The 27,882-nt window shown below is 41.2% G+C and overlaps 1 protein-coding gene across 5 annotated transcripts in view; it reads left to right on the top strand.

Moving 5' to 3' along the window:
- The window catches only part of LOC146002935 (lachesin-like), a 638,337-nt gene that overhangs the window by 598,711 nt on the left and 11,744 nt on the right, over positions 1 to 27,882 (top strand). For all 5 annotated transcript variants that reach the window (XM_083141112.1, XM_083141096.1, XM_083141100.1 and 2 more), the window contains one exon: positions 23,628 to 23,798. In XM_083141112.1, coding sequence (XP_082997238.1) covers positions 23,628 to 23,798 — 171 coding nt within the window. The remainder of the gene's footprint in view (positions 1 to 23,627; positions 23,799 to 27,882) is intronic.

Here is a 27,882-nt window from a genome sequence, read left to right as displayed (position 1 = left end):
TAAGAGGGCCGTATCCTGTGGCTGAGTGGTTAACACATCGCGCTGCAACGCCATGGGTACCGGGTTCGAATCCCGCTCGAGCTTGGTTGTTTGTGAATGTCCATTCATCAATTTCATCACTCATCCCCATCTTCGCAAATTAACCAAGAGGCGAAAACGCGAAGTAAAGTAAACTAAATCAAACAGTTAAGGGGATATATTATTAAGAAAAAGCTGCTATGTAATTGTAACCGCACATGCATTTATTATAATTTTATTAATTGATATACTTCCAGTTTCAAATTTCTAACACATTTAAAGCATTAAACTATGTATCATATATGGTCATTCAAACGCTTAACCCGTTTAGAGAGATGAAATAGTTACATTAACTGGCCGTTACAGAACCCTAACGTATTTGAAGCTTTTAACTAATTTTTACAACTGACTGTTCCAAAATTCACACACGTTTAAAATAGTTAACCTGGTTGTTCTAAAACTGTCACTGTTTAAAATAGTTAAACTGGTTGTTCTAAAACTGTCACATGTTTAAAATAGTTAATCTGATGTTCTAAAACTGTCACATGTTTAAAAGAGTTAACCTGATTGTTCTAAAACTGTCACATGTTTAAAGTTAAACTAAAAAGTTCAGAACTGTCACACGTTTAAGGCGGTGAAGCAGTTACGTAAAATTGTCACCAAAACTCAATTTTCGTATCCCTCATTTTAGTATCCTGTGTAAAAAGTAATAAAGTTTAGGGCCATTCCAAAACTCACACACGTTTAAGAGTTCATCCTGAAACTCTCCTGAGTTGAAAACCGCACTTCAATTATATTGTTGTTACTTACCGTTGATTTTCTACCTCTCTAGGTTAACCACAACAATGAGAATGAATGGTAGACTACTAAAAGAAATTATGGGACTAGCTTGACCCAAGATTTGAGCCAATAAGGTTCATTGCTACAGCGGAACCACACGCAAAAAAACCTGCGCAGACCCACGACTTCTGTTCATCGTACTCCCGTATGGAGGGGAGGGGCAGAGTGGAGCATGCTTCCTTATATATGGTCCGAGTCTCTCTCTCTCTCTCTCTCTCTCTCTCTCTCTCTCTCTCTGAATCTCTTCCTCATTTCCTCTCTCTTTTTGAGTGTCCCCTCATCAATTCCATCTAATCACCTTTCATAACGACATTGTCTCAATTGCACAAAGGAAGCAAAAAGTAATGAGAATTAAGAAATATTCAGTAGAATTTTAAAAATTGCAGTCAGTCAGTGTAATACTTAGAAAATTAATAGCAAGTACATGTCGAAGAGAAAACTGTTTTCTTTGAATTAGCACACTACTTTTGGTTAAGATTTTTCGGAACTATGAACAAAACATTTAGTAGAATTTACTATATTTGGCAATTTTGACCAAATTCTTTAACTAACTAACTAACTAACTCCCTAGCCTTCTTAAACCCGAAGGTTCATGGCTGCAGCAACACAGGCCTTCCATCTTTCCCTATCTTGAGCAAGTTCTATATACTCTTTTCCATCCCTACCAATTTCCTTTAGGTCCATCTCAACATTATCCCTCCATCTTCATCTTGGCCTTTGTACAAGTCTCTTACAATCAGGTTTCCCAACAAGAATCCTGTAAACTCCTCTTTCCTCTCCCATTCGTGCCACATGGCCTGCCCACCTAAGTCTTCTTGATTTAATTATTCTAATAATATCTGGACATGAATACAAATTATGTAGTTCTAAATTATGTAACCTTCTCCACTCACCTGTCTCCTCATCCCTTTTAGGTCCAAAGATTTTCCTAAGGATCTTATTTTCAAATACTCTCAATTTATGTTCCTCTTTCAATGTAAGGGACCACGTTTCACATCCATATAATACTACAGACAAAATTACTGTTTTGTATATTTTTAGATATTAAACGAGAAGACAAAAGTTTATGAAAAGAGAAGTAACATACATTTCCTGAATTAAGCCTGCTTTTTATTTCCTCTTTAATATAATTTTCATTTGTTAATATTACTCCTAAGTATTTGAATTTGGAAACTGTTTCAAACGAGTTGTTATCAATAATTAGACTTTGATTATTACCTAACACTTGGTTTCGGCCTGTAAGCATATATTAAGTTTTCTCTTTGTTAACTTCCAAACCTATCTCTTTAGCAGTTTTGAAAAATATTTTAACATTATTCTTAATTGTATTTACAACAATTTACTCAATTACTGAGTTGATTTGGTTGCTCTAAACAAGTAGGCACGTTTACAAAAACAAATTTGGTACGGGCGAACAATCATTTATTTCTTGGCCATTTGAACAAATGTTGGGTTGCTAGGAACTATTCTTATTTATTTTGTGGTGCCTTTTAACTTAATCATTTTGTGCCTATTTACCTCTATTTTAGAAATTTTAGTGCCTATAAACCCGCACCCAACTTATTCATTCGTAATGCTTTATCCACTCTTTTACGAATGCCTTTGACGATTCGCGGTAATTTATATGCGCCCGCATGCCTTACCCACCCTTCGAAGCAGATCCTGCATTATCACATATCGTTCCCTCCAGTTCCACGCCTCCATTAAATCTTCCCCCTGGTCCAGCAGCATCCTTCATCCTTACGACTAAACAGACTCCCTCTAACAAGGGCGCATCTTCTTCCCCCAAAAGACATTTGTTTGCCTGGTGTTCGGCTTCCGTCCGGGGCGAATTTTCGCTTAAGCAATGAGCGGAAGATTCATGGCCAATATCCACCGACAAGGAAGGGGCAGGGCCGGCGTATTATTGGGAATTTCAGAAGAGGAGGACTCACTCCTGCTAGGACTGCCTGGGATTATAGTCTGCCAATCTCTGAGACGATGCTGACTCGATTGCGAGTTGTAGTTTTTATACATTCTATCGATATAAAAGTCGATTGTGGACTATCGTTGATTTATGCTTTTATTCTCCTGTACTTCTTACGATAGTTTTTGGCAAGCTCTGGGGAGAGTAAACTCACTACGAGGTTTGCAAGAGCAAATTCTAGCCCAGGTATTGTGTTTGTTCCTTCTGTTTCACCAGTTCACCACTCAGCCTCGCCGTCACAATTTAAATTAGAATTCAGGTGCCAAAGCAGGAAACCCAGTCTCGAAAATTTGATTCAATTACAAGGAGCTAAATGAATGAATGAATGATTTGATTTAGTTTACACTAGCTGATTACCCGGGCATTTATTTATCCCAATCTTGTATTAGACAGGAAAATAATGAATTGTAGCTGTAGTGTAAAATGTAACTAATTTTAAATATGATCGTGAATGTCACCAATTAGCTTAGCGACTCCGAAAACTATGGATTCGACACTAATCTAGGTCATTTGCGGTATTTTATTTTTAACCCCCTCACCCCCATGCCGATAGGCGATGAACTTGCAGTTGAACCGCATTGGGAGTGTCACGAAAACTATGGATTCCATTCGCAACACAGCCTGAATGTTAGACAACCCGAGGAACAATATCGTTGTGCGGGGTTGCATAGAGTCACGGATGTATGTTTGTGCGGAATTTAATATCGGTGGTTCTCGATTATTTTTACATGTCACCCATTCCCACCTCACCCCTATGGGTGCCAGGAGTGTCTTACCCCCACAGTATTTCTTTCCAGATTACAAGTGATACGTGTACCAAGTTTGGTTGAAATTGCTCCAGGCGTTCGATAGTTATGCCGGAATAAACAAATATACACACCCACACACATACAGGGTGATTCTAAAGGTAGGGTACACGAAAACCACAGATACCTCACATGAAATAGAGACGAAAGTGACCCTTCCACTTTGCCGAGAGATGCCTCCGTGAGGAGCTAGACAACGCCGAAAACGTGTGAAAATGAACTTCACACCGCTGTACAGCCAGCACCAGTGAAGATAGAAAGGCGGAACAAAAGAAGTCAAAAGGAACACCAAAGTCGCCCATCCGAAAAACACCAAGAGCCAGCTGCGCAACGAATGCGCATGGGGTTCCACAAAGGAAATAGGAGTTTCCCGCAAGACAAGTGAAGGGAAAGGGTAGCGATCGACAACGGTAGGGACAAAAGAAGCAATGAAACATGAAGTAATGATTGCACAGCGGGAAACAAACACCATGACTGAAACAGTGCAGTCGAGAAAACTAGTGCGGGGTTGCAGAACCACGGGAGGACGACGTAGGACGAAGAAACACACCGAGAATGCAAGCAAAGTGGTCTGTGACACTCGACAGGCAACAGACGCGTACATGGTTTGGGGCAGAAATGGCGACGCTAGCGGTGCAGCGCATGTGGAGTTCCCATAACACAGTGAGAAGACACCGCAGCAAGAACAAAGCACGGTGCAACAAAGGAGAAAGAGGACCAGACGGGGAATGGTACCTGCCAAGGAGACAACAAACGTCGGTCGATACCCTTTCCCTTCACTCGTCTTGCGGGACACTCCTATTTCCTTTGTGGAACCCCATGCGCATGCGTTGCGCAGCTGCCGCCTGGTGTTTTTCGGATGGGCGACTTTGGTGTTCCTTTTGACTTCTTTGTTCCGCCTTTCTATCTTCACTGGTACTGGCTGTACAGGGGTGTGAAGTTCATTTTCACACGTTTTCGGCGTTGTCTAGCTCCTCACGGAGGCATCTCTCAGCAAAGTGGAAGGGTCACTTTCGTCTCTATTTCATGGGAGGTATCTGTGGTTTTCGTGTGTACTCTACCTTTAGAATCACCCTGTACATCCATTTTTATATATATAATAGATAGATTGCGTTTCTGCCACTTTTAGCTGTAATCTGTCCCTAGGTATCTCTGGAACAAGGCCGCGCATAGCGTCAGAGAAGGGGAGAAAATCGAGTGGGCAGAGCGAAGCAGTACACGCTGCTGCAAAGGCTGGTAACTGCAAATCGACACAATGTCGTTCCCTCTCACGTGTTTATTGGTGGAACCGTCTAGCGTCAATACTTGCGAAGAGACTTAATTTCGTTCGATTGATCCAGAGTATAATGACGAAGATGAGGATGAATGAAGTGCATGAAGGGACAATCACAAACACGTATTGTCGATACAACACAATTCCTAGAGAATATTATACTGGCTATTAGTCCAGGCGCCAAAGTGTTGCTAGTCCGAAAAATGCAGACTAAGATGCATGGACGTCCGCAAGATTTTTTCCCAGAAAGGGCCAAGCAAGGTAATTTCTTTTTCCAGGGAGGGGCAAAGGAAGCATATTTTCCCCATATTAGTGATGCCCACTCAAAACACACTATTTCAGTCTGAAATTATCATGTTTCTTCAATGAATTTATAAAAATTTACGTAAATTACTGTGAATAAAATGCAACTGAAATGTAATTATGTGTGAAATATATCATTTTTAGGTGAATATTCATTCTCCAGAGGGGCGTGCTCCCCTTGCCCCCCCTCCTCCCCTTCCGGACGTCCATGCTAAGGTGTACTATGTGGAAGGAAGGTTGACACTTGGGTGTCTTTGGAAAGGGTCACCCCATGCGTCCACAAAGAGCTGAATGTCGAATGTACGATGAACGAAAATCATCTGCTCTCGCCAGGAGATGTTGTTCATATTTCTTGTTTCATATTTAATGAAAACTGAATATGTTAAAAATAAGAATTAATAAATATTCCATGTTCCTCCATGGAAGAAAGCTCCAAATAATTACAAATTTTCCATCGTGCTTATAAACATAAGAACCAAGGACGTGCCGAGAAGGCGAGTTGGAGAATCAACCTCTGTCCACTCCTGCAAAGACAATTGCCCCACCAGAAACAATCATTGCGAGGCAGAGGGGAGCGGGAATATTATCTATTTTACTTCAAATGCAAAACGTAAACATACCTCCGAAGAAATCCAATTGGAAGCAGGTTCCCCTTCCTATCTGGCAGAAGGGACAATGATTTAATGGCTATCTTTTTCACCCTGTAATCAGTGGATCCCGGATTCGATGTCTGATGCGCCTCACAATGCACAGTGGTTTGGATACAACTATCTGATATCACAGAATGGTTTTACAATAAAATTTGCCAATTTTCTTTAACAGATGTGGCAAGAGCGTAAGTTCTGCCAACCGCCTGATTTTCCGTAGACGAGTATAGAACTCCCATCCAGAGTGACGTACTTATCTAACATACCATAACGCCCTGAGTGGACGAAGCATTAAGCACTTGCAAATACACCGCATGCATTCCCTCGCATCCTTTCCTTCCCAGTACCAAGATAATTTCGTTTTCCGAACAGCGCTTCTCCATCGTTTGGACCTTGTAGGAAAGAACGTGGAAATTTGCATGTGGAAGTCTTGCGAAGGAGGAAATCGTCTTCTAGGAGGGGAGTGGCACGTGGCAGTCGCCTGGACGTCCATCCCCCTCCCTCTATCGTTGGTCAAATATCTGAGGAATGCGAGGGAGCAGCAGAATCTGCTGGAGAACGAAAGAGGGCCTTTCCGAGTTTAGCATTGTCCCTTGATATTGCTCTGGAAATATAAAAGAAAGGCTTCAAGGCAGGGCCAGAGGATTCGCAACAAAATCTATAACGCGGGAGGAATGAAGGAGCTAAAGTTGCTCTTGAAGGATAAGGTTGAATAGCAAACAGGGCCTTTAGTAACACTTCTGTAAATTGTGTAGCTAATTTAATTGATATTACAATTAAATACATGAAAAGGATTGACGTCGCAAACGCAAGACATTTTTGTAGGAAGATAATGTCGCTAACGTAAAATTCAATTGTATAAGTAATAATAACTAAATAATTCTTACAAATTAATAATAATAATTTTATTTGACGATTTGTTGTTGGAAATTTTAGTCATGAAGTGGCCTCTCGCATAAAAACCCATGGAACCATTTAATTTTTGGTTTATGTAGAAGAATAAAGAAAACATCAAGTTCTGGTCACATTCCTGCATTTCACACTCATGATATTAATCAATTCAAATTTAACTATGTTATCGACATATGTATGTATGTACACACACACACACATATATATATATATTAACAGTGCCAATTCCCAAGACCCACTCTCAACGTCAACGATTACCCATAAGATTGTCCAGTTCCCCTGAAAGAGAACGACTTGGGTTTTTATTAACACAAATAATATGTTGAATTGTTCTATATCCTTATGATATATATATCTATGATTCATACTGGTTGATTGAGTCATTCATTGATTTGATTTATTGTACTTTGCATTTCTGCCACTTTCGGCTAATCGCAAAGGTGAGTGATAATATGATAAAATTCAAGAAGGGACACTAACAGAGAACAAACCGAAATTCGAACCTGGGACCTCTAGGGCTGTGCTAACCACTCCGCCACTGAGGTCGGCGGATTAGTTGATAATGGTAAACAAATGAATAAGATGGATTTAACAATAATGGTGTGTACATCAAAACTATTCCCTGCCAATAATGCACAGTAAGGCTAATCGGGACTGGGTCTACAGTATAAAGTGGGATCCAAACGCTATGTGCCTCCATCAGGTATCCCTGCCAATAATGCAAAACGCGCGACGCCATTGTGTTCAAATAGGGATAGATTGACTTGTTTGCCTTGTTATTTAGCTTTTCTGCCACTTTTGGCTAATCGCGACGATGAGAATTGGTGATGATGTGATCAAATTTATGAAGGGGCTCTCACAAAGAATACCCATGCCCAGGCCAGGATTCAAGCCTGCGACCCCTAGCGTCGTATCGCGCTGTGCTAACCAAACCGCCCAGGAAGTGGGCTCAAATAGGGAAAGAGAACTCTCAAAAGCTCATGACAGTAGGCTGATGATATTACGCGCTCCGCAGACTTGCGGTGAGGTTCTTGCAAAGTAAAACCTTAACAACCTTTCACGCGTGGGCAGAGGGGCGGCAAGAATTTACATACATTGTCCAGCGTCTTCAGTTTCAAAGGAGACGGTTACGAAGAGAAATGAATGGATCTGCATGCATATTACCTAAAGGGTTATCCTTATTTCGCATTATCCTTTGATATGCTCTCGTCCGTCCTTTCTCTTGTGATCTCAGGCTGAGTTGTACAGTCAGAATCAAAAGTTGTTTGCTTTTCAATAGCGTTGCTGCTTTATCTGCGGGAACTTGAATTATTTCTTACCGTGCATTTGTATCGTAATTCGAGTTGGATATCCGTAACGATGTAAATTGACGACCAATTCAACTACAACTATTTTTGGTGCCGACTATACAGTTCGGGGTATCCGCATGGCGTAGTGCTAGCTCCTTAAAAATTTTTCATCCATTTCTGATTATCCAATTCGAGCACAAACTGGGTTCAAAATTAACTTTTACCCTTTGACGACTGTACACTCGCAAGCAAAAGTTGACTGGATGTCAGAAAACAGAATTTTAAGCCTCCAATATGAATCAAAACCCCAGTGCCTAATCGCTGCCAATAGAAGAAACGACAAACTAAACTTGAAAAATGTGTGTGGTAATTTAAATTTACGCAATAAAAAAACCCTGTAGAATGTGCTATCAGAATTTGCTCCTCAGCTACTCCGGGTCAGATTCAAAACTGTAAGAAAAATACGAGTAAAGAAACTATTTTCGCTCGTTTCCGGGTACGAATACCGGACTTGTTCCAACGTTCTAGCACCATCATGGGTGGCGAACGTGGAGACTGGAAAATTGAACCACTCTTTGTCAAGCAAGAGTAAAATCTCTCTTGTGGTGTTTCGGTGCATCTTGCAATGATTGAATACCCCAGGAGAGTAATATTATTTTCGTTTTTTCTTTTTTTTCTTCGAAGTCAGGACTTTTCATGTCCAGCATATTGTTTATTGAACTGGGATGTGGGTTTTTTACATAGTAGATGTGTACAGGAACATTGATAATTACAATTACATTAGTGTTTCCTGCTACTGTCGCAGGAGACAGGTCGTGGGTATCTGCTCAACATATATACAACTAACTACAAACAATACATACAAGATATACAGGGATTGTCTTGATAATTTGCACGAAATTTTAATACAAGGACAGGTGCACATATTATACATTTGTTAAAAACCATATGAAGAGATTACTTAGGTTCCCTAGAATCTGAGTGTGATTCACTTTGTGATGGTCGTGGTAGAGGTACTTGTACCTTACGCCGTCAGGGACGGAGTTTCCCGATGGAGTTTATCAGTGGATTGGTGTGGGCTCGAACCTTGGCCCATATGCGTTGTTTGGCGATTTGGAGCGTCTCCTCTATCATTGGATATTGCAGATCATCATGAATCTGGGTGATACGGGTGTAAAAGGGGTAGGATCCAATCATGCGTAGCGCTCTGTACTGCACAATCTGGATCTTTTTGTGATGGGTCTGTGCCATCTGGGTCCATACCGGACTGGCATAGAGTAGAATATTGCGAACCATCAAAGTGAACACATGGAGGCGTGTGGCAAAAGGAAGGGTGTGCGCACGTAGCAATGGAGATAGGTAGCCAAGACGCATGCGTGCGCGCTTGCAGGCCACATCTGTGTGAGGTCCAAATTTCAGTCGTCGGTCCAGGAGAACACCCAAATATTTCACTTGGTCACGATGAGGCAGTCGGCGTCTGAAGAGGGTGACTCGAGCTCGTTCTGGTACGGGGCCCAAGCCGAAGACCTTAACAAAACTCTTCTCCGGGTTTATCCTGATCTTCCATTTTGTGGCCCATTTCTCAAAACGGGTGGTGTACTTCTTCAGTTTGTCTTCGCAGTTTTCGAGACGTTTGTCCCAGACAAATACTGCCGTATCGTCGGCATACGTGGCTAGCATGCCTGTTTCAAGTGTTGGAATTTCAGCTGTATAGAGTGCAAACAGAAGAGGAGAAAGCACTGCACCTTGCGGAACGGCGGCCAGGATGGGGCGTGAAGACGACTGGTGGCCGTTAATAGTGGTTACAAAACTTCTCCCGAAGAGGAAACTGGACAAGATCTTACAATATGTGGTCGGAATATGCATTCGGTAGAGTTTGTACAAAAGCCCGTGGAGCCACACACTGTCAAAGGCCTTTTGCACGTCCATGAAGAGTCCTAATACTTTCCGTCTGCGGTCCAGTTTGACCGCCACTGTATCCACCACACGTAACAGTTGTTCCGTTGTACCGTGATGTAACCGGAAGCGAAATTGGTGGTCAGGTATCAAGTGATGAAGGTCACAAAAGTGTGCCAGTCTGGTTCGAAGTACTCGTTCGAACGTCTCCCCTACATGGATCAGGAGGCTGATTGGTGTATAGTTGTTGAGTTCTTGCGGGTTTTTACCCGGTTTAGGGATAGCGATTACCTTTGCTAGTTTCCAGTCTCGTGGGAAGTAACCAAGGCGAAGCATGTGTGTGAAAAGTTTGGCTAAGAACACGTAGCCTTTTCTTGTCAGGTGTTTGAGCGCTTCTGCAGGAACACGATCGAATGCCTGATGCCGAGCGGTATTTCAGCAGTCGAGTCGTTGCATACACCTCTCGTGCGGTGACATGAGGCACGTCGAGACCGAGTGGCATGCATTTTAGGGCGTGTATTCCCTCAATTACCAAACGTGTTGTTGAGGCATCCCGCAAGTCTCTGTTAGGGGTGAAACTCTGGGCGAAGTGGTCAGCCATCAATTCGGCCTGTTCCTGAGGATCAAGGACAGGACCATGTTGTGTGGTCATTGCGGAGAGAGGCGATTTATCCTTGTTGATCAGCAATCGCGTCATCTTACAAAAGGAAGGATCCATTGATGAAAGGTTTCGAAGTTTGTTGTCCCATCTCGCAACACGATCCCAAAGAAGGAATTGGTGAAGATGCCTTCCTATGAGGTTCCATTCCTCATAGTGTGGCAAATATTGAGTTATCTTCCATCTTCGGCGCACCCATCGTGTTAATTTCAACAGGATGAAGAGCACCGGGGAAGCTGTCGTGGACACAGGGTCAGGCTTCGTGCGAGTGTTTCTCTTCCAGGCGTCTACCAGTACGTTGGAAAAGTGTAAGATAGCCATGTCGATCTGCCGAGGGGATCGCAGTGGAGTACTGAGATCGAGTTGTTTATGTGTTTCACGACGGAAGTTGTTCCAGTCAGTGATATGTTCCTGTAGGGAACAGAATCGCTGGCAATAGACTCCCTGTGCGATGGAAGCAAAGACTGGCAGATGGTCGGAAAGGAAATCTGATTCCACGTAGGGTGAGGTGCTGTAACCGACTCCTTTGGTGAGGACGACATCTAATACGTCTGGCTGACCTCGCCCTCTTGGGTAGAAGGTGGGGTCAAGCGATGCGCTGATGGAAAACTCGTTTGCGGAAGAAGATCATATTTCCAGCTGGGTTGGCCACTCTGCTGTTCCGGGAGGTGTGTTTGGCGTTGATGTCTCCCCCTATGACGACGTACTGTCCAAGGGTCTCTAGGTGCAAGATGTCATCTTCGTTAAAGGGCACCCGCGGTGAACGGTAGGCTGCGACAAGGATGAGGTCGGAGGTCTTGGTTTTAAGTTGGATTGCCAGGACTTCAAGAGATGTCATCACTGGGGTGGCAATTTGCACGGCTGGAATGCCCTTGCGCAGAATTATCATCAGTCCACCTTCTATTGTCCTTGGCAATCTAGGCGAAAAATTCTATAATGAGGGAGTCTCCAATCCAGATGAGGCTTGAGGTGTGTTTCATTAATCAGTGCTGTAGTGATATTCTTGGAGTTAAGTAATTGGCTAAATTCCTGAGTTTTTTTCCCCGTCAGCGTTGAAGATGAGCAGGTTCATTTGAGTAAGGTACGATTGTCTATTGAAAGCAGCCATCTTCTTGCATTTCGATCAATGTTTGGATGACTGCCGTGATCATATTCATACGAGTCGTAGCCTGACTAAGTTTATGTGTCCAGATTTTGGACAGGTTCCATTTTGACATTGTGTCGAGAAAGGAAGTGAAATCTATGTTGGAGGCAGATTCTTCTTCTCGTCGTCTGTTGGTTTGGCCTAGTAACGCAGCTTGGGCCCTCCCTGCGTATGCTTGCGGCTGCGATCTGGAGATAGGTGCAGCAGGAATCTGAGCAGGACGAGCTGTGGCGGAGGTCGAGGTACTTGGGGTAGGTTGAGAAGGTGTGGCTTGGCGGTTTCTCTGTCGATATTGCTCCATATCCGTGAAAACTTTGCAGCCACGGAAGTTGGCAGGATGGTCTCCTTCACAGTTGACGCACTTTGCAGGTCGTCTACGATCTTTTTTAGGGCACTCGGCAGTTGGGTGATTCATCGCGCTCTTCGCACATCGGAGGGTGGCGTTACAGGAGGTTGTAGTGTGACCGAGCCGTTGGCAGCGGTAGCATTGTATGATTGATGGTTGTTGGTAAGGTTCGATTTGCACATGATAGTACGAGATGAACTGGACTTTGTACACACTCCATGAGTTTGGTCCCCTGCGCAGGGAGGCTAGATATAGCGCCATTCGCTTCCGGGAGTTTGTCTTGGCGTCGTCTTGAACATCTGCTTTACAGATTCAACGTCATAGTTCTGTTCACGAAGGGACTTCACAATCTCCTCACAGCGGTAATCGATGGGTAGATTGTAAAGCACCACTCTCCGCGGCCGATTTTGCCGTTGAGGGGCAATTGGAAATTCGTTTTGTTTTTCCCGCATATAACCAGTAAGTTTGTCAAAGTCTGTTTTACCGCGATACTGAATGCGAATATTGTTCATGGTGATGCGAACACGTTGCGGGTGTATGCCGGTGCGAGCAACAGCATCTCCAACGAATCTGTTAGCTTCTGCCTGATTGTAGACAAAGATGGGAGGAACCCGAAACACAGGGGTGGCGGGCGGTGGGTCCAGGTTGTCTACTTCGACCTGCATGTTGACATCATCAAGGTTGTCCTTCTCAGGGGCTTGGATGGTGGTATTGGATAGTCCTTCGTACATGTTTGAAGTAGTGACGTTGAATGCCGGAGGTAAGACTGGAGCAACTTTCCCAGCATGTTTATGCTGCACTAACTTGTAGCCTTCAGCGTCGTATTCCGGCCGAGTTCTCTTGTTAGGCCGAGTTGATTCGACTGTGCGATCCTTCCGTTGGAGGGAAGACGCAAGTGAATTTTCTTGGTGCTTGTCCCGCTTGGTGGAGTTGCTCTGAGATGTGACAGTTGATCGCTGCTGCTGCGGTGGAAGTGCTGGCAGGCAATGTGGTCCCTTGGGTTGTTCATCAATGAAGAGCTGGTAGGCAGATCTCGATTCCGGGTCTTGAATTTGTGCATCTGAGTTTTCTGGATCCGTGGCGGCCCAATTCGTGTCATTCCCTTTACTTATATAACATAAACGCACAATATTTCATACAACAATGTTCGATATCTATTTCTCTTCAATCTTCCTCTTCATTCAAGTGACTATACTTTTATATTCGAACCAGGAACGAAGTATTACTGGAATTGTTTGTTGTTCAACCTCCCCAAAATCTTTCACTTTAGTGGTTTATCCGGGTTTTTCCAGTATTCAATAGACTAGTGCCATCTGTTAATCTCGTGATCATTTACAAAATCTTAGAGACCTCATTGGTGACGGTAATAAATAGTAAGTAGACAATCGCATTCGTTTTTTTTATTTCTATAATCGTAAACACCTCGATGCATGACGTTGTGGCAAGTAAGTGCGATACTCTTGCCTCTATACGTGTTGCGTAAACCTAGGTTCGGCTATTTAATGCGATGAGAGATAGCAACGAGTTAGTATCAAAGCGAAATTGTGTAAATAAAATATATACACGTATATTCTCTTCCCAGTGAATTTTAATGTATATTTAAGAGAGAGAGATTGAGAAAATATTTATTGGTGTTGGTCGATAGTAAAGAGCTTGAAATGCCTGCTGTAAAGTGTATTTACAAATACTACCTGCTTGCAAATTTGTAAAATGTTATCCTGATAACAACCGGAAAGCAATATGGTCCACGGTTCATGCGCTACATCTATCACCGTTCATGCAATCTACCTGGTACATGACGGAAGCTAAATTCTATAAAATAAAGTTACTAGAAGAGCCTGGAATATGTAAACAAGGAGGAACCGAAGTCATTGGTTAAGTGAGTGTATAAGGGCAAAAGAAACTTGGAAATATGTATGCATAATGTTAGGCAAAATATGTATGTAGAACTCACCCAACATAGTTTCATACTTCAGTGCTAACTATTGTGTTTCCTAGCTTCTGCTGCTACCCGCGAACAAAAACACGTAGTGTACAGGGATTGATTGGACACTATGTATAGTTTGTATACAAAAATAAACAATTCAAAATAAAAATTCAGCAGGAAATATACAGTGCCTTTCACGGTCGAATCTTCCGCGGATCGGCGGCTATTACATCGGGCAGCGAGAGCGCGTCTGCCGGCAAATTGGATGCAATATCCGCGTAAATGGAACCGATAGCTATGGAATGAAATAAGCTCGTACAATTACACGGACAGTTAGAGTAAAAATGAGCGCATACCTTGCTACAAGAGGTGTTGGAAATGATGTCCTCCTGCGTCGACACATTTACGGCATATTTTTAGGAAATTTCAGTAACACACGCAGATCCTCTTCCGAAATTACTTCAAATTCTCTCCTGATGTTTTCTTTCATTCTTCTAATGTATGACTTCAGGTTTAGAATTTTGGTAGCTCGCCATCGTCTAGTTTCTCCCCAGTAAGCAGACCCCGTTTTACCCTTCGCTTCTTATCAAGAACAGACCCTGTTTTCCTAAATTTGCTCATAAGTTCACGAACATTGTCTCGGTGTAGAAAGAGAACATCTATCTGGAAATTCTGCTGCAAAACGCCTTCTGACTTACCTACAAGAATTCGTAATGACGGAAGAGTCATACATAAAGATCCCTTGTTTTAAATTGTACGCATAGCGTGGCATTATTAGACTGCAGAAATGCAGCAGTAATACGTAAAATAAAACAGTAATACGATCTAAAACACTCGTTAACACCTTAACACTTCACAAACATGTGCAAAACTGGACACCAGCTATCTGGATACTGAAGCACTGACGCGTCCAGTGCCAAGGTCAGCGTACAGCTGTGGGTCTAAATGCCGGCAGACGCACTCCTCCCGCCCGGCGTGTTAGCCATCGATTCATGGAAGACTCGACCGTGAAAGGCACTGTATAATGTAATAAAAGACTTGCGAAAGTCTTTATATCCAAACTTCGTTAATGTTATTTTCGAAAGTTAAATTTCTGTTTGTTACCCTCACACCCCCTATACGCCTTCATGGCGTGGTGCTAAGCACAGGGGAGCACTTTACCTTTTTTTGTGCTAAAGCACTCATGTCAATAATGAATGTATAACTGATTTATTGCAAGTTTTAAAAAAGTCTGTAAGGCGTCTGACTGCCATGCGGGAGACGCGGATTCGATTCCCAGATTGGGTAATTTCAATTGGGAACTCTTCCTGTAATCTCCCTGCATGAAGAGGTTCTGAGATTCACCCAGCCTCTAATAAATGGGTACTTGGGGAGATAAAGGCGGCCGGAGAGTGCTGCTGATCACAAGATTTCCACAAATGACCGAGACTGTGAACCCCCCCCCCCCACTCATGTGCCTTCATGGCATGTTGCAATGTGCAAGGGGGTAGCTTTGCTTTTACCTTTACGTATATTTCTTGTCAACATGCATTTTAATGTTTTTTTTTCACATTTTATAATTACTAAATTTAATGGATTATACATTTTAAATATAATATAATAGTTTTTGAGCGAGAGAAACGTACTTTGTTCTAAAGCCATCATTGTAAATCAGGAAATGAAATGAAATTAAAACTGCTCGATTTTCTAGTGTTTGCCTCGTTTCATTCAGTGTCCGACTCCGAAATTACCGAACTCTAGTTCTTTCGTAAACAGCACCATGAAAACTCCTTTTGAGCATTCGAACGAAGTTCTGGGTATTGGATTCACAATTAGGATAATCCATACAGATTAGGTTTTATGAAAGGTCCTGCAGTTCTGAAATGTTTTCCCCTTTGTTCTTCAAACGATCACCTCCACAAGATTCTTCATAGTTGAAGCATGTACATTGTCATTATTCAGTGGCACAAGCCCCCGTGTTAGGAGAAAGGTGCAAATGGCCTCAGTACTAACGTGTACCCAGTGGCGGCGATTGGCTACTAAAACTGGGGGACAAGGTGTCAAAACTGGGAGGGGGCAAAGACAGTTAACTTTCCCTTGGTACATAAGGTTTAGCATAGTGCCGAGCAAAGTGGTAAAATGTGGGGGGGGGGGCAACTGGCCCCCTAATCGCCGCCACTGGGTATACCCATTATACTTTGAAATGATATGCACTCACAGTCAATAAAAATGCGACACTTAGATCCTAAAATAATCCCTATTGAAAATTAGCTATAAAATACACTCATCGCCGTAGAGTTAGGTAACACATACAACGCCTTGCGGGGAAGCTATTATTTGAGAATCTAGGTGTCCCATTTTTATTGCCTGTGACTGTACCTATCGCTCATCATCATCGAGTGTAACCAAAGAAGCAATCCAATCTACACACACAGATCGAAATACTTCAAACCAAGGCTAATATACTATTTGGTGCATCAATTGGCATAGTTAAATGGGTTCTTTTTTTAAATAATAATGTCTGATCTTTCCAATTCATGCACTTTTAGAATATCAGACAGAAAAGCAGACGATAAAAGTACTCTTTTTCTGTATTTCTCTATTTCCATGGTTTCCCGGCGGAGGCACATAGTGGTTCGGATCACACTTTAAACTGTAGGCACAGTGCCGATTAGCCTTACTGTGCATAAAGTGAACTTAAAACACAAACTTAATCAATCAATCAATTTATTTTCATGGACCAAAAGCGCACCATTACCTGTTCATGCACTTTAATGCATTACTGGAGTCAGGGGCGGCGAAGGGGTGCTTGCGCACACCTAATTTTTTCTGCACCCCTTTCAGCATCCCCTGTTCAAAACTTATTTTCAACCTAATGAAATGCTATATTGCGTTATGCTATTAAGACAATGTCATCACTTCGAGCGTAGAATGTTATGTATTTAAGTGATACCGCTATTATTGTATTCAACAGGCAATAAACAGGTGCTAAAAGTGAAATCGCATTTACTATAGTTTCTTGTGGTAGCGGCGATCTGTACAAATACCAGCGGCTGTTGTCTTTCTTTCATCACCATTGTTGTTAAGAATTGTTTGTACTTTTGTTTATGCCAGTGGCATTTTCGATAATTGCCTACAGCTCAGTGTTTGTTGTTTCATGTTGTTTTTTTAGCATTGTTTATAAAAACTGTTTCATTTTCCGTGTACTTGTTCTTCCTTTATTCTCAAAATCACACTGTTGCACCAAATACATAGTATATTAGCCTTGGTTTGAAGTATTTCGAACTGTGTATGTAGATTGGATTGCTTCTTTTGTGTGCGCTGGGTAAAGAAAATCGCTATGCAACCTGAAGTTCTACTATTTGCAAATAAGACAACACGCACAAAATATAAGAAATCATGTAGACAGTTTCTTGTAATTATCATACTGCTTCCCTTGCATGATAGAAGTCTGTATAAACAACAACGAGAAAACAGCCAGCACGAAACAACTCGCGTTGAATAATTTTCCGGCCACAACAATTTAGTTGCTCTCCGTAGATCATCAGGTGGCGCGAGCTGGTTGTTTTCTCATTGTTGTTTATACACACTTCTATCATGGAAGGGAAGCAGTAATTACAAAAAAACTGACTACATGATTTCGTATTTCTTTTGAGTGTTGTCTTATTTGCAAATAGTAGAACTTCAGGTTGCATAGCGATTTTCTTTTACCCAACGCATACAAATTGAACACTCAGCAGTGGTCTCTGATATTTGTGCATCGTGAAAAAGTACAAAAAGACAATTAGATGTTTATGGAAAGGATAATAAGGTGAATCCAGTTTCTATTTAAATAGTGGAATCAAGCCTGAACTTGGCACCAGCGCTAAAGTACATTCAATTCAATGTCAATTTTATAATTTGTATAACAACAGCAACAATAATAAAGGTAAAATATATGTTCCTGGAAAGATATGAAATCTTACTCTGCCACTCCCCCCCCTCGGAGAAAAATCCGGCGGGCGCCCTTCCATGCATGTTTGATCTTTTCTAAAATTTTAACATCGCGCCCCCTATATTTCGTTCCGCACCCCTTCGGCACCTCTACATGATTATTCCTGGCGACTCCGCTGACTGGAGTCAGCATATTTGTGTCGGTGGTTTCTGTGTGTAACCATGAGGGTTCACAGCAACGTTTACGCATTCGATCTCACAAACCCCAAAATGAGTAACTGGCAGTGAACTTTCACGTGACTAGTTCCCCGGCACAGGTGGCACATGTGCCCAAACTCCAGGAGAGAGTAGGACCTTTTCCCACCTCGAAGGCCAAGCTATGGAAATCCCGGGCGATGGTCCAGCTCAAAGTGTTCCTCCCTCAGAGCATCTCCTGATAAATCCCCGACCACGGTATGCAATTACCGCAGATTGTTTTCGCCGTGCTTGCTTCGAGATACAATTTGTTGCATCCTCCTCCCTCTCGGCTTCAGAGGAGCTCATATTATTAGCGGACGGCTCCTTTTGGGCTTCTGAAGGCGGGGATTTCCTTCGTGGCCCTAGCAAGAAAGTTACCGCAAGAACACTCCTCCGAAGATCGTCCGTGGCCTTCAGGACGCTTTGACCCAGCTCCTCTCAGAGCGCCCCTCAAGTTGGTGTGCCGTTCTTAATAAAACACGGGAGGGTGCTTTGCTGTTCCAGAGGCTGGAGCTGGAAAACTGGTGAATAATGAACAAGCGGTGGTTTCCAGGATGCATAGGCAACGTTTGAACCTTCAGCTGCCTTACACTCTGTACATTTTTTTTGCAGCTCCATGCTTTCATGGTATCAGAATCAACAAATGCAAATTTATCATTCCTATGCATATACTTTTGCTTTAATACTCTGTCCCGGGAAACTGTGAACCAAAGCCGCACATAACGATAGAGAAGGGGAGAAAGCTAGTGGGGTAGCCGGACAATTGCGATGGCGGACAATTGCGATGAAGACATTTAGAAGTGAAAGGATGGGTGAACAATTGCGATGACATTTTAAACCTTCTATCAAATTGATTGGTGACTTAACACCCCGTACAATACCTCTTACAAGAGAATTATGTGAAATATTGATATTTTCGAATTAAAATAGTGTTAATCCGCACATCGTCAGTCATAACTATTTCCTCATTCTCGTATTTTTGTTATTACTTTTCTCTCATCTCTTATTTCTTGTCAGCACGGAAGTGCTTCGTCAAACTTGGCTGGGAATTGGTTCAATCAAGTTTTTGAACATGGGCTAGAACCAACAGACACATTTTGATGTCACCCGTCCGTTTCCTCGTATGTGCGAATACACTTTCCAAATCTCTCGTCGATTTTAATGTCACGCTTCTTCCTTTTCTGACCTTCTAGATTAAGTTCCATCCGCATGTACTTGATGTATGTGTCATCTGCTTGGCTCTTGAGGGAGGCCAGAACATCATGAATGTTTGGATGCGGTCTTCCAAGCCATCTATTTATTTTGTTGTTCCAACCTTCTACAGCATTAGTATTAGTAATGTGGAGCCTTTGGTTAGGTTAGGTTAGGTTGTGATCGTCGCAATTGTCCTGCCATTAATTTGTAAAATGACCTTCACCGTCAAAATGATCGCAATTGTCCGTGATTTTGGCGTCATCGCAATTGTCCTAGATTCCCAGTGGGCGGAGCGAAGCAGTACGCGCTGTTGCTAACAGCACCTACATTTCCCTCTGACGCGTCCATTTGTCGAGCCCTCTCGAGTCACAACTTGCGTAGATACTTGTATTCATACAATCGCTCCAGAGATTGCCGGGATCGAGAACAGAATCCAGATTATAGGCGTTAAAAGGTGTACAAATAGGCAAGCAAAAAAGCGCTGAATGTTTTGAGTTCATTAATGTTTTTGTTGTAAGTTCACTTTATACACAGATAGGCTAATCGGGACTGGACTTACGGTTTAAAGTGGAATACGAACCAATATGTGCCTCCAACGGGTATCGAACACGGAACCCCTTGATTGCAAGGTGGAGACGTTGCCACTGAGCCATCGAGGACGAAGAGTTTTGAAAACAAAAAAAAGGCATATAAATAGTTCCTATAAACACGAATTGCACTATAGTACGTATCTTTAATATGTAAAACTTCCAAATTAAAAATTTATTCTCCATAAAGTTCAAACTTCCAAAACATCAAATAAAATAACAGTATTACACAACGCGATTCAAAAAGATGAACTCAATTTCGAACGGCTACATTTGGTGAACCAAACATCCTATGTTGATGATCTATATAACACTCGAAAGAGGAGGTACTAAAGTTTCAAATTACATTTGATTATACTCACAATAAAGTTTATAAGTGTTCAATGTGCCCCCTTCGGTGTCCACGGGTAACACCTGATACACGCGGTTGGCCGGGTTTCTTGCCTTTGCAGAGACAGCCAGGTTGCTCAAATTGGCGATTCCAACAACAATTACTTTTTCTCGTTGCAGACTCAGTTGCATTGAACTCACGAAAGCAAACAAATCTTGTACTGCACAGTAGCCATTCTGCTCTCAACTGACGATGCTGCACTACTGTGCGCTAGGCGAGCTCTAGCGGTAATATTTGGAACTTCTGACCTTCTCTTTCAAGAAATATAGCTGTACGAAATTGAGTCCATCTTTTTTAATCACGCTGTATGTTAAAGCTTAAAACAAGACAAACAAAAAATGGTTTAATTGAAATAATCTAAGTGTTGCATAGGTACAACAACATTGTGGAATTAATTTAAAAGATGTGCTTAACTTCTAGCAGTAGCAGAAATGCACGTAATCACACATTATTAAGTCGTTAATAATTTCAATAAGAATTTAAGTAAAGTTTCATCATGAGAAACAAAAAAACACAGTTCGTGTACGGATATGTTTATGCCCATCCGAACTTCCCAAATGTCCAGTAGATGGTCACATTCTCTGAGGATTCCCTGTTTTGTTCCCAAGTTCCAACCTTGCAAATTGAGTTTAACCCACGAGAACCCTCTTTTCCTTGTTGATGTGGCGACATCTGTTTCTCCAAGATGCTGCGTCTGGAGGCGACACCGAGGTTCCCGCATGCTCATCTGCGGAAAATTAGATTAGAATTTTGCGTCATGAGGGGAAAATGGATTTGTGTACGTTGGTCAGGTTTCATGAGCCGCGTCACCTGAAGCGAGAGTATCAAGTTTGGGCCAAGTTTCACGAATGTTAAGGCGCCTTGGTGTTTTCCGGTGAGTGCCTTGTTCTGTTGCAAGATCTGGCAACGCTGTGTACTAACCTAAAAATATTCTTAATTTATTATTTCCGTGGATTTACGTGAATCAGTTGAAGACTTGAATGCAAGAGCGGCCTAAGAGCAAATATTGCAATTTCCGGGTATTGAACTAACTAACTAACTCTCTAGCCTTCTTAAACCCGAAGGTTTATGGCTGGAGTAACATAAACCTTCCATCTGTCCCTATCCTGGGTAAAATCAATCCAATCCTTTCCAACCTTGCCGATTTCTTTTAGGTTCATCTCAACGTTATTCCTCCATCATCGTCTTGGCCTTCCTGCAGGTTTCTTACCATCAGGTTTCCCAAAAATAATCCTGTAAACACTTCTTTACTCTCCCATTCGTGTCACATGGCCTGCCACCTACGTATTCATGATTTAATTTACTTGTAATAATTAACTTAATTCTATTAGAATAACTAGAATAATTTCTGGGTATTGGCTTTGAAAAATTCAAACGAGTGCCGAAAACATTTCTTGTTCATTTTTTAAAAAAATTACACAATTCTGTGCATCTATCATCACTAATTTTATTCATTATATGAATAATTGAATTTTAGATCTAAATAAGCACTTAGAACTTAACAAACAAACAAACAAACAAAATTGAATTCTTTGAAAATACAAATGCACTGCAACGTTTTTTTTATTCCTACTGTGTGAGTGAGAATAGATCTGAGAAAACAATTTTGTTTAACTTTCCTTTTGTTCGCAAAGAGAATTTGGGTAATAGTTTAGTGTGATGCACAAGTATTGCTCGGCAAATTGTCCATGACTATTTCCATTCATATTTCTATTGCATTGTACGCGTTTTGATCGTTGGAGTTTTTCGTATGCTAGTGCAGAGAAGCTTGCTTGGTCTCTTGTTTTAATTCGGAAACCTCTCATTACGTAAAACAAACTAGAATAAACATTGTGATGGACAATTTTGCTTGGTAATACTTTTGCATCCCACTCAACAAGCATCGGACGATTGCCGTTGTTATAGAATCATTAAAGGGCATCCCACAAATTGCTATAATTGAGATTCCTTTTGGTAGGCAAACCAAACCACCAAGAGGCAATACACGAAGCAAAAGTTGAGTTTCAAGGAAGGGCGGAAGTCGTGAGAATTTCAACTTGATTTTTAATAAGTCCTTAACAACAGCAGATTTTTCATGACAGTACAGTTTTCACCATCCCAACTTAGAATTAAGTCTTAGCTCTGAAAATTATCCTCTCAGAGGGGAGGAAATTTATTTTCCCTCGTTGGAAACAAATTTTAAAATGTAGCCAGGACAGAAAAAGAAATCCAAATAAAATAGTTTTTAATATTATTTACACACGCACACACACAGAAAGAGAGAGAGAAAGAGAGAAGAGCAGAAGAAAGAGAAGCTGATACAGAAGGGAAGAAATGCAGAAAGAAACAGAGATAGAAAGATAGAAAAAAGAAACAAAGAGGTAAGAGAGAGAAAGAGGGAGGAGAGGCACAGAAGGAAAGAAAGAATAAGAAAATGATTGAACAACAGAGAAAGAAACCAAGAATGAGAGGTATAAAAGAGAGAGATAAGAACATAAGAAAGTGAAACAAAATTAGAAAGGAAGAACGAATGAAGTAGAAAAGGAAAGAAGAATGTGTGTGTGTGTTAAATGGTTTATTAATGATAAACAATATAACATATTATTAAATTTTGGGTCACATGGAACACTGACACAGAATATAGATAATGGCTATATTTGCACAATGTACTTCTCTAAGCACAACAACTGCTATAAACACATATTTCCGTTATATTTTTTGAATTTGAAATATGTTTCTAAATCCTTACCAGAGGAATTGCAGTTGAAGCGAAGTAAATTGAATTTTTAAGCTAACAGAATAGTAAGGAACCAAATTTAATTAATTTTACACAGAAAGAAGTTAGACTTGAAGCTTTCCTGGCGACGAATGATGAATTGATACTCTTGAGCTATCGACCACGTGAATTGTGGAAAATATTCCAAGCTTCCGAGAGCTAAATTCAACCCGGAAGATGAGACTGACGTTAGCTCTCGAAAGCTTGGAATATTTTCCACAACTCACCTGGTCGATAGCCCGAGAGAATCTATTCATGACAGAAAGAAGTTATTTTTAAAAATTTACCATAAAACGTGTGGTTGAACTTTTAGTAGCAAAATACTAAATTATATGGTTATCTTTACTAAATTCTGTAATTGTTACTGAATAATTTGATAATTCTAAACAATTGTATAAGATTATTTAATAAAAACAGGTTGCTGTTAACAATCACTTTTTTCATGGATGTTTAAGCAATTACTTGCTGAAAACAATGTTCAAAGCAAATTAAATCATTCACGTATGTAACATTATCTTCATTTCAGGGGAAATGATCATTTCGAACGACAAATACCACATGACTGAAATCGCCAGCTCCTACTACAGCGTCCAAATGAGGCTCACCATTAAGAACTTCAACAAGTCAGACTTCGGAGGGTACAAGTGCATCTCCAAGAACTCCATCGGGGATGCTGAGGGGAACATCAGGCTGTACGGTGAGTGCAAGACGCCATAAGGGAACAGAACTCTCAGTGTTGCCCCGTCAGCATACTCCCAAATGGCCATAAGGACTTAATGAAATAAAGTCGCCTCGGGTTCGAAGCTCTGGGAGGATCTTTTGTTCTTTTGTTCTATCCAATAATCCCTTGAAGTCAGGGAAATCTTTGAAAGTAATTGGAAATTCGGAAATGTATATTTAAAAAATTAGAACTGTCGAAATAGGAAAAATATTTGCTGTGGTACATGACGTGAGAATATATATTTTTACATATTTTTAAATACACGTGTCCCTAAGTAAGAGAGAAATACCTAAGTTTTCTCTAACAGAATTGGAAACATTACTATCATAATTTCACTCCAAAATATAGTGTAAACCAAAGGATCCCAAACCTTTTCGTCTTACGGCGCCCTTAGTGTTTCAAGATTAGCGCCCGTCAGAATTTAGGCCTATTTAACACTTGCAACGCTCAGTTAGTGTGATTAGGTAGTTTGTCTTAAGTTAAAAAATAAACACATATTTCAAATTCAGAAACAAATTATATGTAAAAAGTACTAAATAAGCACATATTTGGAACGATTATATATAAAACCATGTGTAGACTAACAAGTAAGTGTCATTTCAGTGAAAATATTGGAACATTTCGCGGTGAACACTTTGGGAACCATACAAACGGAATACTACAAAATATCTGGACATTTTTTGAAATGTCTCAAAGAAAAGCAATAATATTTATTTTGCTAATTATTCGATGTTGTGTTTCATACCAAATAAAAGCTAATACAGTACACACACACCCCCACTCCCCCACACACACCATCACACACACACACACACACACACACACACACACACACACACACACACACACACACTCACTCACTCCCTTCCACACACACACAGTGGAGGCAATTAGGGTGGCAAGGGGGGCAGTTTCCCCCACTTTTTGCAACTTTTGCCCCCGCACTATGCTAAATCTTACCTACGAGGGAAAGTAAACTGTCTTTGCCCCCAGTTTTGGCATCTTGCCCTCCCCTAGTTTTGGAACCCAATCGCCGCCACTTCACACGCGCGTGCTTGTGAGCCGATGTAGTGGTTTGAATTCCGACATTGGCATGGGTGTTCTTTGTGAGTGTCATCTTCGCGATTTTACATGAATGGCATAAAAGTAAAATTCAAATTAATGAAATCAATCAATCAATCGACATTAAACTGAAGATACAGCATATATTATTGTTTTTCTCTTTTGTAATTTTTCGTCGCTTTTCTACCACATGGATCAATCACGACGATGAGCATGACTAATGGATTGATCAAATTATAAACACATACCTTATCCAGGGTTTCCAAATCTGGAACTTCTTTGTACACGTTACCTTGATACCCGGTGGAGGCACATAGTGGTTCGGATCCCACTTTAAACTGTAGGTTCAGTCCCGATTAGCCTTACTGTGCATAAAGTGGACTTAAAACAACAAATCAATCAAGCACGTTACCTTGACCGCTACGCCACGGAGGATGGCATCAACCAATTCTTATTGTCGAAAATAAATAAATCACGCAAACAAACACAAGAAGATTATTCATGACCTATCTTGGAATCGAACCCACATCTTTCTCTTTCGCAGCACGCTGTGTGCATCTGGAGTAATGCTAACAAAGGCAGAAGGATTAACTCAACTAAAGCAATGAACAAAAAGACGAATGTGGTTACAAAAGCAAGCATCCTTACATGATATCTGCATGAGGTGCAAAGCTCTCCAGTCTTTACAAGGATCAAATTGTCCTCTCAAAAGGATCTCTTTGGAGAAACGAATTAAATCACTCCTTCAGAAGCACGCATCAGGTTTTGACTTACTCCCAGGGCTAAATATTCCGAGCCGCTTGAGATTGATGGAATTTTTTTTGCGCGTTTCGTGGGCTCTCGTTTCTCGGCCAGGTCAAAGCAGAGCCTCGGCCAACTTTCCGTAACTCTATGACCTCGGTTGCGCCAGAGAGAGAGAGGAAGGTTTTTCCTGGGATGAAGAAAAGGAGAAACAGAAGCACCATTTCGGATGCTGCGGGGAGCATTTGCGGCTGCACACCTTCTCATTTGCATCTCGCTAATGTAACTGTGGAACCGGGGAAGGGAGAATTTGGTAACACACCTGGAAAGTGCGTTGCTACACAAACCTTATTATCTTCGGCACGCCAAGCGGGAAGTGCAAAAATTCCACTGCTAACATACTTTTTTTTTCACTTCTCGCTGCGTTCTTTCTTCACCCTTCCTCCCTCAACGTTTCTGAAAACAATGGGACGGAACTTAACGTTACGATACTCGCCCCTCTTCTTTAAACAACCACTGCAGAAAGCGGTTTTTTTTCCTAGATGGATTTCATACGGGAAGACAATTAGAGAATTATACATGTTACATAGAATTATATATGTTTAATACATTTTTCATGTCATTTTTCCGAATCGTATTTAGAGATAGTACCGAGAGAGAGTATCGTAAAAAGATCAAGACGAGAATGAGATTAGACACTTCGAGAGTATTCAAGTCGAATCCGAGAACGCGACATAACTTAGTAAATTCGAGACAAAAGAGAAAACGAGATAGTGATTTTAACAACTCGAGGCGAAACCGAGACACTGCCAAGTTTCGCTCAATTTTAGATGTCAAGGTGCGATCAACTAATTCTATATGTCTACATCCGTGGCGGAGTGATTAGCACAGCGACGCCTGGGGTCTCGGGTTCGAATCCCGACCTGGACATGGGTGTTCTTTGTGAGTGTCCCTTCATGAATTTCATCACACATCATCATCGTCGCGATTAGCCAACGGTGGCAGAAAAGAGACGCTAAAAAACAAACAAAAAAATTTAGATGTCAAGATGTGAGCGGTTAATTGCGTTTGTCAAGGGCAATCAGTTTTTGATGTCAAGCGGGGATCAGTTAGTTTCAAACATCAAAGGACTAGTTAAATCTATATCTCAAGGGGTGTTCACTTAATTTTAGATATCATGAATGGGCGATCGGTTAGTTTTAGACCTCTTGTACTCTCCTGGTATTAATTGACAATTTATATAATTTGATTTGCTTATTTTACTTTGCTCTTCTGCCCCTTCTGGTTAATCGCGAAGATGAGGATGAATTATGATATAACATAAAACTAATGATAAGACAAAACTACAAACACACGCTGACAGGACAAAACATAAACTCCACATAGGTTTATACTAGATGTGGGTCTAGGCGCCAGAGCATCGTTAGTATGTAAGAATGCAGTCCAGGGTGCCCTCTATAGAAAAGAGAGATTGACATTCAAGTGCTTCCGAAAAGGTCACCTCTTACATCCTTTGACAATGTTTTGTGAGCGTCCCTTTTTTAATTCTGCTAATCATGGCGATTAACCAAAGTGGCTGGGAAATTTATACAGGGTGTTGCATAAGATAAGACAATGTAAGAACTAGTTGTAATACGGTCAAAAAGAAATAATCACATTTCGATCCTTGTCGAGTAAAGTAACATACCTGATGCTCCTATCTGGAGATAATAACTTTTGTTGTAAACAGTTTACTTTCTTTACAGGGCGTCCGGAAAGAGGGGCAAGGGAGGGGGGGCGTGGGCCCCTCCTGGAAAATGAAAGTCAACCAAAAATTATGTATTTCACACATATAATTTAATTTTAGCCATAATAATGTGTGTTAATTATTGTATGAACACCATAAATTCAAATTTAAGCAATGTTTGTGTAGGAAACAACACTATTTTGGGGGAAAATGTTCTTTGTTTGCCCCCTGGAGAAAAATACCTTCCTTGCCACTCCCTGGAAAAAATCCTGCGGACGTCCATGTTTCTTTAGAATTTATTTGCACGAGAGTAATTAATTGGAGTACAAAATATGAGTACAGCAAAATATTCACCATCTTTCTTTTGTTGGCATTGTTTCATTCTGTTCTTTAATAATCTCGTACCCCTTTCATTTTATCACAATTACATTATACAGCGTGTTCTGTTCAAACCTCCCACATTTCAATCCATCATTCCTAAAAGGTTATGAAAAATAAAGGAATGCCAGTGGTACTAGACGAAAGAGAAAC

The sequence above is a fragment of the Lepisma saccharinum genome, chromosome 1, assembly GCF_977018435.1.
Source record: "Lepisma saccharinum chromosome 1, izLepSacc3.1, whole genome shotgun sequence".
Classification (NCBI taxonomy): domain Eukaryota; kingdom Metazoa; phylum Arthropoda; class Insecta; order Zygentoma; family Lepismatidae; genus Lepisma; species Lepisma saccharinum.
The sequence above is the reverse complement of the archived record's forward strand: the minus strand, read 5'-3'. Positions and strand labels throughout refer to the sequence as shown.